The sequence below is a fragment of the Cyprinus carpio genome, chromosome B24 (genome assembly GCF_018340385.1).
Source record: "Cyprinus carpio isolate SPL01 chromosome B24, ASM1834038v1, whole genome shotgun sequence".
Classification (NCBI taxonomy): Eukaryota; Metazoa; Chordata; class Actinopteri; order Cypriniformes; family Cyprinidae; genus Cyprinus; species Cyprinus carpio.
Window position 1 is genome coordinate 19,450,121 of NC_056620.1, and position 11,063 is coordinate 19,461,183.

At 33.5% G+C, this 11,063-nt stretch overlaps 1 protein-coding gene across 1 annotated transcript; it reads left to right on the plus strand.

Moving 5' to 3' along the window:
- Positions 1–750: 750 nt before the first annotated feature.
- LOC109050027 (regulator of MON1-CCZ1 complex-like) lies at positions 751–9,980 on the plus strand. Its single transcript, XM_042752490.1, has 18 exons — positions 751–1,075; positions 1,528–1,604; positions 2,045–2,129; positions 3,263–3,403; positions 3,556–3,659; positions 3,779–3,868; positions 3,974–4,079; positions 5,081–5,189; positions 5,339–5,383; positions 5,471–5,524; positions 5,601–5,729; positions 5,858–5,964; positions 6,041–6,160; positions 6,303–6,380; positions 8,812–8,916; positions 9,025–9,093; positions 9,198–9,423; positions 9,586–9,980. The coding sequence occupies exons 1-18, from the start codon at positions 977–979 to the stop codon at positions 9,663–9,665; spliced, it is 1,824 nt and encodes a 607-aa protein (XP_042608424.1). The 5' UTR covers positions 751–976; the 3' UTR covers positions 9,666–9,980.
- Positions 9,981–11,063: the final 1,083 nt, after the last annotated feature.

The window sequence follows — 11,063 nt, forward strand, 5'->3', positions numbered from 1 at the left end:
CCGTAAAATAATTAATAAACATTAATAAAATGAAAAAATAGTTTTGATAACATTATTAACATAAGTGTTAATGTTACAGTGTTACACAACTAGCCAGTAATAATAGCAACAAGTAGGTCTTCCTAAATGTAATTATTTTGTAAAGTTACTTTTGTGGAGAGTTTGTTTCTTCATCAGAACAGATTTGGAGAAATGTAGCATTGCATCACTTCCTCACAAATGGATGCTCTGCAGTGAATGGGTGCCGTCAGAATGAGAGTCCAAAAAGCTGATAAAAACATCACAATAATCCACACAAATTCATCAATAAATATTTGTGAAAAAATAGACGTTAGGCAGAATTTTATGTCACTTTATGTCACATATTCACTTTCATTGGGTGTTTTTTTTTTTTTTTTTTAGAAAACAAGTGAACAAAATTTATAAAATTTAAATTTTTGGGTGAGGTAAACCTTTAATGTCCAAAAACTGTAGCCTAGTAAAGTTAGGCTAGTATATTACTATATATATATTATAGGCTAAATATATTTGCCTACTGTTTTTGGAAATTTAAGAATAATTATTCGGCTATTTTTATGAATTGAAATTTGAAGAAAAAAATGTAACAAACGATTTTAATTCGCTTTCTACTTTTAGGACTAATACCTAGAAGTAAGAAAACTGTAAAGCCCTGTTTAATTTTAATAAAATGTTAATCAAATGAATTAAAACTGTTGATATTTGACGGTCACCCTTAAACATGTATATCCCTGATTCGTAAGAACGACCTATATGAAATGTTAAAAATATATCATATCATATCATAACCATGTTTATTGTTATTGTTCACTGAGTGCAGCGCTTCTGAAGAAACGTCACATGACCACTTGAGCATCACATGACTGCCTCACTTTTGACGGACGCGGAAGTGGAAACACCAGCTAAAGTAAAAACACAAAGCTGCGGAATAAAGGACTGTAACGTTACATAAAACGATATGAGTGACGAATATTATCTAGAGCTCAGTGAAAACCCCGTGCAGTTTGAGAACGCGTCCAGCGTCAACAATGTGTTTTTCGACGAGGCGAATAAACAGGTGAGGACACGTTTGATTATTTGAAGTGTAATAATTATATGACATCATAAAACGATATCAATGCTTCCTAGACAGCATTTTGGGCAACATAGGCTCATTTTGAATGCTGTCTCGATGGACACAATCATAATGTAGCCTAGATGTAGATAAAGTAAGCAGTCTTCAAGTGCATTAAATACATCACTGAATTAGCCTTTGTTTATTAATATATTGATATTTATTAGGTGCATGTTAATGACTGTGACCCTGATATGATCTTTCTGTCGTGTATTTGAGTCACGTGCAGGTTTATGGTTGTTTGGGATCAGATGTACTGATCTGTTCATATATCAAAAAGTGCTGTGGCTATAGTACAGTGGTATCAGATGATACTTTTCTATACACTATGGTATTGAATGATTGCTCAGTTATAACTTATGCTTTCTGAGTATAATATTTTTGTGTGATTGCAGGTGTTTGCTGTACGATCTGGTGGGGCCACAGGTGTTGTGGTTAAAGGGCCAGATGACAAGAGCTCAGTGGCTTTCAGGTAAGTCCCCTAGAGTTTCTTTATGCATCTATATCCTATACAGTATGCATCATGCAAAGATCAGTGTTATTTTAGAATTATTAATATTATGTAGTATTTGTTAATATTTTGAATGATCTTCTATTTTTATATTAAGCTTTTAAAGTAATTCCTTGTACTTTTTATTATTTTTTAAATCTTTATATTTAGGTTTAATTTATTTTGATTTCAATTTTAATTTTAATCATTGTAATACCTACAGTAAGTTTAACTTTTTTTTAAATTAAATTATTAAAATAAAAAAAAAAATCATTTTTTTTTTTTGAAGTTCAGGGTTTTCATCTCATATTTGTATTTGAATTTTATGTTAGCTTGATTTAAATTAGTGAAAATGTTTTTTTTTTTTAGTTTTAGTTAATAGTAACAGCATTGGTAAGCATTACATGTGTTTCGTTTGACAGAATGGATGACAAAGGAGAGGTGAAGTGTATCAAATTCTCATTGGGGAACAAAATCTTAGCTGTGCAGCGCACTACAAAATCAGTTGTAAGTATAACTGATGCCTGCTGTCGCAATAAATGCAGTTGTTGTGCACAGTGAATTACTTTCTTTCTCTTTTTTTTTTGGTTTTTTGTGATTTTTTTTTGTGTATATACACTTTTGGTTTTTTCATGAGTGCATGGTTGATAGGTAAATGAAAAGAGATTTAATTTAATTTCTTTCTTTGTATATTTATGTACGCATGTATGTATGTATAAACTACCAGTCAAAAGTTTGGGGTCAGTAAGATTTTATTCAGTGAGAATAAAAAAAACAAAAAACAAATCCCGCACACTATCTATGCAAAAAATATCAAAATATTTATTTATTGACGATGTTTCGAAACGTTGTCAATAAATAAATATTTTGATATTTTTTGCATAGATAGTGTGCAGGATTTGTTTTTTGCTTTTTAGTTTTTGACCTGGTTGGTCTTTGTCTCCTGCGCACCTATCTATTGACGTCAGGTGGGCGGAGTTTAATTGTTAATTGATTCAGTAAGAATAAAAACTGTTTTATTCAGAAAGGATGCATTAAATAGCATAAAATGATAATGTTACAAAAGATTTCTATGATTCTACATTTCAAATGAATGCTGTTCTTTTCTTTTAAAGTTCCACAAAACTATTAAACAACTATTTTCAACATAATGCTAATACTAATAAATGTTTTCCTGAGGCTGATTTCTGAAGGATCATGTGACACTGAGGACTGGTGTAATGATGCTGAAAATTCAGCTTTGCATCACAGGAATAAATTACATTTTAAAACATATCCAAATAGAAAACAGTTATTTTAAATTCTAAAAATATTTCATAATATTACTGTTTTTAATTAATTTTTGATCAAATAAATAAAGCCTTAAATCATGAAAGACTTACTTACTGAACCAAATCTTGTGAAACTTTGGAAATGTACTGTGTTTTATTTATTTATTTATTTTGCTTATTTACTTTTTTATACAAAGAGTGTTTTTATTGTAGTATTTTGTTTGAGTTTGTTTTTTTTGATTGTTTTTGTTTATGATTTTGTAAGGTGGGGTGGCACCTTACATCAGTTCAGTAAATTGACTGAAGTATTTTTTCAAGTCGTTCTTTCTACCAAAGGTAAACAGAATCTTTGTTTTTCCTCTGTTTCAGGTGCTGCCTGATAAGCGAACCCTGAAGCTCTTAAAGAGCCAGAGCATCAATGTGAACTGGTACATGTATTGCCCAGAGACGGCCGTTCTTCTCCTTTCCACCACAGTACAGGGTAATGTGCTGCAGCCATTTGCTTTCAAGGTGACTTTGATGTCTTATTGTTTAATGTTGATGGAAAGCATGCAAGAGTTTTGCATCTGCAGACTTAAACCACAAGAGGGCAACAGTGACTCTGATATTTGGTTGTTAAATCTTAAAACATACTGCTCTAATCCTCACATTACTTTCTCTAGAGTGCGACAGTGTCAAAGATGTCCAAGTTTGAGATTGAACTGCCAGCGGTGCCCAAACCAGCCAAACTCAGCCTTTCTGAGCGGGACATCGCTGTGGCTACAATGTAAGACGTGTGTATGAACCCCTGAGACAACACTAGACCTCTAAATCTGAACAAATATCTTTCTGCAAATGACATGGTTCGTAGTAGTCCAGCAGTCACACTCTTTCTCTCAAATGTAGTTATGATCAGCTCTATGTGATGTATCTGAAGCATCACTCCAGAAGCACCAACAGTCCTGGAGCCGAGGTGGTCCTTTATCATCTGCCCAGGTACAATAGATAAGAATAATCATTATTCTTTTACAATATTCAGATATAGTTTTGAGCATTTTCTGTTTTTTTTTTTTACCTGTTCCTTTTTTCATATAACTATAGAGAAGGCACGTGTAGGAAGACTCATGTGCTCAAACTAAACACCACGGGCAAGTTTGCGCTAAACGTGGTGGATAATCTAGTTGTGGTGCACCATCAGAGCTCACAGGTGAGTTTGACAAGTGTTCGAACTGCAAATCGCATGATATCAATGCATTTGTGGAGTTCATTATGATGTGCATAATAAACTAGCCACTAACAATGTGCTAAATATATGTTTTAAATATGTGGAATGCACTGATATTAAAATTCAGGTTGATATCAATTTTATTTGTCTGAATAAATAAAAAAATAGTGCATTTAAGCATCACAGCATTATATAAACCGATATTCGTTTTGAGATTTGATGACGAATACAGTTAGCAATATTAAATTATTAGTGGTTTTAAAGATTAACTTAAAGTAGACATTAAAGGATGTTAGATGTAATCTACATTAAAAATGAGGGAAAATGAGCATGCAGAAGTATATATCAAATATCTGCCTATATATGAAGAGCTCATTTGCAAAAACCGATAACTCAGTTTTAAAAAAAATTCAAAAATCATGTTTTTTTAATTGTGCATTCCAATTAATCTCAATCAAACTGCAGTTGGGTTATTTTGATTAGGTAAAAAATCGCTAAAAAAAATACAGCTAACTAACACAATAATAACATCATAAAAAACATTATTTTTCAAAATAAAAAAAAGTTATCTGTTTTTGCATATAAACTCTTCATATGCATATATACAGATGCATCTCAATAAATTAGAATGTCGTGGAAAAGTTCATTTATTTCAGTAATTCAACTCAAATTGTGGAAACTCGTGTATTAAATAAATTCAATGCACACAGACTGAAGTAGTTTAAGTCTTTGGTTCTTTTAATTGTGATGATTTTGGCTCACATTTAACAAAACCCACCAATTCACTATCTATTTTATTTATTCTTTATATGTATTTTTTTGTGTGTGTGTAGACTGAAGTAGTTTAAGTCTTTGGTATATATATATATTCCATATGTATATATATATATATATATATATATATATATATGTCACATGTGTATATATATATATATATCTGATTTGAACCTTGTTTGAAATACTTGTATCATTTTGTATTTCAGACTTCATTAATTTATGATATAAAACTGAGGGAATTAGATGGTGCATTAAATGTGCATCAGCCTGTGCTTCCTGCTCGATCCATCAACCCCTACAAGATCCATCTCACAGGTGACATGTAATTCATTTAGAAAGCGACAGCACACTTGATGATAAACTATACCAGAATTCCAAGCTTTATGTACCTGTATGGCTTCTTCTGTGTGTAATGCTTCTCTGAGAGTGTAAGGAAGCTAATCTTTATTTCGACACCCTTACAGGACCTGCGGCCGCTCCAAGTCAGGCCCCGGTGCCCTGTGAACTTTGTATCCTTACAGCTGAACTGTGAAATGTACCATATTTTCAAATGTGAAATAAACCATATTTATACTTACTTTTCCTTAACATTCAAGACTCATCTTCCTGGAGTGTGTTTCAACCAGATATCATCATCAGTGCCAGTGAAGGTACTTTACTAAACAGTGCACAAATGAAAAACAATCTGGCGTGACGGAGAGTGATTATATGTTCTCTGTTTGTCAGGATATTTGTGGTACCTCCAGGTGAAGCTGCAGCCTACGCTGAATCTCCTGCAGGATAAAGGCAAACTCATGGACTTCCTGTTGCGGAGACGAGACTGCAAAATGGTCATCTTGTCTGTATGCTCGCTAAGTAAGCAACAGATTGCTTTATAATGAAAATGCATGCAAAATTGATCCACAAAGGAAAATGCCGGTTAGATGTTTGAAGTATATTAGATATTAGGATAATATTTAATGAACTGGTGTCTTGTTCTTCAGTGCTTACAGGAGGGGATAAAGGGAACCTGTCTGTGGTGGCCACAGTGTTTGATAAACTCAACCAAGTGTACAAAGAGTACCTGGATGCAGAGCAAGCGTATACTGCGGTCAGTACAGATATACTGTAGTTTCTATATATGAATGTGGTATTTATAGAAATGGCTTGTTTTCTTCTCTACTCAGGCTATGGAATCAGGGCCCAGTCGCTCCAGCACTTCTTATAAAAGGCCGGTCCGGACTCAGGCGGTGATCGACCAGTCAGACATGTACACACACGTGCTGTCTGACTTCACTGAGAAGAAGGTCATTTCTTTTAAGGATGCAATTGCTTTTACTATGTGCATTTTTCTCAGTTGTGTAGGTCTCAGATATCTCTGTCTGAAGGACTGTAGTGAATGGATTGCTGTTTTGTGTTCTAATGCTATAAATTGTCTTTTTTGAACAGGGAGTGAAACATAAGTTCATCATTGCAGTTCTCATGGAGTACATTCGTTCTCTTAACCAGTTTCAGATTCCCGTTCAGGTAACACAATGAGGACTTTAAAGGAATAGTTCACCCAAAAATGAATATTTCCAGAAAATGAGGCCATCCAAGATGTCAGTATCAGAACAGATTTGGAGAAATGTAGCATTACATCACTTGCTCACCAGTGGATCCTCTGCAGTGAATGGGTGCCGTCAGAATGAGAGTCCAAACAGCTGATAAAAACATCACAATAATCCAAATGACTCCAGTCCATCAATGAAATTCTTGGGAAGTGAAGAACTGTGTGTTTGTAAGCAACAAATCCATCAATATGACGTCTTAACTTGAAACCCTCCATAATAAAAAAATAATGCTTCCTCCAGTGAAAAAGTCCTCTCACATCAAAATCTACCAACTGTTTTGAAGCTTGATCTTGATCATATAGAGAAGCCTTTTTTACTGGAGAAAGCTTTATTATGGATAGGGGTTTGGTATTTTAGCCATGGTTTAGAGTTTAAAAACGTCTTAATGATGGATTTTTTTATTATTATTATTATTATTATTATTTTTACAAACGCACAGCTTTTCACTTCACTAGATGTTAACTGATGGTCTGGCATCGTATGGTTTATTGTGATGTTTTATCAGCTGTTTGGACTCTCATTCTGACGGCACCCATTCACTGCAGAGGATCAGGATATCTTACCTACAATCAGAGCTGAAAATCTTTTGCATGTAATCTTTAAATCATGCAAACACTGCCAAGGCCTTAAACATAGGTAGTAATTTCACAGGATGGTATTTCTGAAACATTCATTCCATTAGTAAGCTCTGCTGTAACTGTAAATGATATCCCAGGTTCACCTTCACCTGACCCAGGTGTTAGGGCTTGTTGGATGTTTTGCTAGGCGTTTCGGTTGCTTAGACACATTCTGCTCTGAGCGTCTTCAGGAAAAGATGATCATCTTTGCAGTGGCCTCTAGCATTACACTTCACCCTTCAACAACTTCTTTATTGAGGGCGTTCCTTAAACTATGCCTTTGAACAAAATATTATGAATAGCAATGTAGTTGTTCACTTGTTATCTGACATTTAGGAGATCCTTCACATTTAGACCGCAGGTTCAGCCCTCTTGGAACAACATGGGTTTCTCTGCTGTTATAACTGAACATACAGTAACTTAAAGAAGCAAACCTTGTTTATGAGCTTTTTAGGCTTTATTTGTAGGACAGCGGAGGGAAAAACTGGAGAGAGAGAGAGCGAGAGAGAGAGAGAGAGTGCAATGGGACAAGCTTTTTTTTAAATGTATGAAGATCTAGTCACATCTACAAACAGTGATCTAGGTTAATTTTACAAACCCTAATTTAGGGTTTGGGGAATTTGGCTATTAAAATATATCATTTTAAGCCACTCAAAAGAACAAATTGACTTGAATAAAAGATTATTTTATTTTGATGAACCAGATCTAACGAGAGAGTTAGTCAGAGGATCTGATCTTACTGTTGCAATGAATAAATTACAGTGTCACTAGTTTTAAAATAAAAAATTGAAAATGTACAAAAAATTTGAAATGTTTTATTTGTTTACTTGCAACGTACATGACCATTAACCAACATCAGAGAACCATGAACGTGCAGATGTGTGGTTAAATTATTGAAATATTTAAAGTTCACCCAAAAATGAAAATGTACTTACCATCATGTTGTTCCAAACAGTTGGTTCTTCAAAATATCTTCTTTTGTGTTCATCAAAAAAAGAAACTCATACAGGTTTGGAACAACACAAGGGTGAGTAAATTATGACAAAATTTTAATTTTTGGGTGAACTTTTTTTTTTTAAGGAAGTATCTGCAAGTAAGACAAGTAAATATTTTACAACTACAAAAAAGAGCTCAGCTAAGATAAATTGGGATCACTGCTCAGTGTTGTTATTCTGAACTAAAACTAAAACAATTAAAAATAATTTTCATTAATTGAAATGAAGTTGAAATAAATACAAATATTACACAAAAACCTAAATGAACGTTACAAATGTAGCACTGGCAACTAACTGAAATTAAATTTAAGCTGAAGTACTGAAAATTTTAAAACAAAAATATAAAAATACAAATAAAGGTTTTAGAAAAAACTTAAAAGTATTATTAAAAAGAACATTTTTAAATAAAAGCCAATTCTAAATATAAAAATATATTATTTAAATATACTGTGATAGTATATAAATAATACTAAAGTAACAGTTCCAGCCTTAATCTTGGCAAGTATTATTAAGTTTAAAACTAATATGGTATAATAAGGCTTAGAATTCATATTAACTTTTTATATACATATAGAAAGCTTTTAAAAATGCTTGTTTTCTTTTTAAAGTGTTGGGTTTGAGTATGGTTTTTTTTTTCAAAATTTAATGTTACGTTTGCATTATTTAGTAAAGAATCATAATAGTTGTAGTACAGTATACAGTGACTCTTCTCATCTTTATTTGACCTTTCCAGCATTATTTGTATGAGCTAGTCATCAAAACTCTTGTCCAGCACAACCTCTTCTACATGCTGCACCAATTTCTTCAGTATCACGTCCTGAGCGACTCCAAACCACTGGTGAGAATGCAGTTTAGTCAAACTCAGTTTCTTAGTAGAACTTTGATTTATGTAGATTGGAAAACACCAAGGAGCTTTGCTTCAATAAGAACTTCTTGATGTTTCTAGGCCTGTCTGCTGCTCTCTCTGGAGAGCACATATCCACCTGCTCACCAGCTCTCTCTAGACATGCTGAAGGTAAAAAAAAAAACCCAGTATGTTCAGTGCAGATGATTGAAGCTTCGTTTTGCCTGTTGCTGTTGATCTGGAGTGATCCACGTGTGTTTGTTTGTGTTTTTCAGAGGCTCTCCACCGCTAACGATGAGATCGTGGAGGTTCTCCTGTCCAAGCAGCAGGTTTTGGGCGCTCTGCGTTTCATTCGAAGCGTCGGCGCCCACGATAACGTCTCCGCACGGAAGTTTCTAGATGCCGCGCGGCAAACAAACGACACTATGTTGTTCTACACCATCTTCCGCTTCTTCGAGCAGAGGAATATGCGGTTGCGTGGAAATCCTGGTTTCAGCCAAGGTAAGTGATTTTTACGAATGAAATGGAGTTTGTGTTCACGAAATGGGCTGAACATCAAAATCAAACAAACAAGGGTGTAAAGAAATATTTAGTTTTCTTTGATTGGAGCCGAAAACATCAGCACATGAGTGGACCTTCTCTGACATCATCTTCCTGTTTCAGGAGAGCACTGTGAGGAGCATGTGGCCTACTTTAAGCAAGTGTTTGGAGAGAACGCTTTGATGAAACAAGCCACGGCATGAAAGACCACAGTAAGAGCAGGAACAATGGTTTATCGAGGAGGAAACGGTATTGCGTTGAGCAGAATGAAAAGCTCACATGAACACTAGAGAGAGTTAAAAGAGACACTTTATCATCTTACTGTACATGCATGTTTGCATAAAGTACAGATGTTTTAATAGACTGGTGTTTGAATGGAGGATTACTAATATCGCCACAATGCAAAAGAGTGCTCAACTAACCCTGTCTGTACTGTATGCTGATAATGTAGATATTTTAAAAAGAAATCTCTAGCTTTTACAGTGTATATATAATAATAAATATAATATGTACATATATGTAACATGCTTTGTGAGATTCTTTACAGAAAAGAAATGAATGAATGGGACAAACACTGGAACAAGTCAAGGCGATTGTTTTCAGTTTATCATTTTGGCATGATTATAATCTACGGAAATGATTCAGTCCTTCCACCCACTGATTCTGGGATTGGTAATCATTCAGCTGTAAGTTATGGGTCATTCTAAAATTTAGGGTACATTTCATGTCCATTGAGGATAATTATGTTTTTCTAACAATTTTCTATTTTATCCATTATGAGAATACATACATATTTTGTGCAACCTGTTTTTCGTTTGCTTGAATTTGCCTTTATGGCCCTTAAATTACAGTTTTTTGAGTTCAGTATAATGAATAAAACATTTAAGTCAAGATTTTCTAATTACCTTACGCAGATTGAGTTTAAATTTCATTTTCTTTCAAATTAGAACATTTAATTTCTCTCATGTCCACAAAAATTTTGTCAACTATGTTACTAACTTGAGTTTAAATTTCTTTTTTTTTTTTCTATTTTGAACATTTAATATTATTTTGGTTTGGTGTTTAGTGCATTGTTATGGTTAATATTTTAATGATTTGCATTCAAATAAATATTCAAATCAAGGTCAACCTGATTGATCATTTTGTGTCAAAATGGTGAAGTTGTCAACTATGTTACCCGTTGACCCATACAGTTTGTCAGTAACATAGTTGACAAACTCAACAAAACATCTTTTTCTTTATAATATCAAAATTCTCAAGCTTGGCAACTAGTATATAAGTTACACTGATGAAATATATCAACTGAAACTAACAGTTATTCTAATGAGAAAGCATATCATTTTTACAATTTCAATTTTTTCCTGATGAGAAATGTATCCTTAATGACTCCTCTACTTTCTGTCTAAACAGACTTTTTCTGGCAATGGACAATTTAGATATTTCCGGGGCTTTCAGAAGTAGTCATAGTTTGGTAATTGTTTTTTATAGTGGTGAATGGAAATGACAACAAATCTATTTTTATGTTGCTGTTTGCAAAAGAAAAAATCTACAATATAATTTACATCCACAGCCGGTTTATTAGAAACACTTAACTAGTTTTA

What these genes read in the sequence shown, in the direction of transcription:
- LOC109050027 (XM_042752490.1), top strand. Translation starts at nt 977, where the DNA reads ATGAGTGACGAATATTATCTAGAGCTCAGTGAAAACCCCGTGCAGTTT. An exon ending in TCGACGAGGCGAATAAACAG is followed by an intron (nt 1,076 to 1,527) that starts GTGAGGACACGT and finishes GTGTGATTGCAG; the next exon opens with GTGTTTGCTGTACGATCTGG. An exon ending in TCTCTCTAGACATGCTGAAG is followed by an intron (nt 9,094 to 9,197) that starts GTAAAAAAAAAA and finishes TGTGTTTTTCAG; the next exon opens with AGGCTCTCCACCGCTAACGA.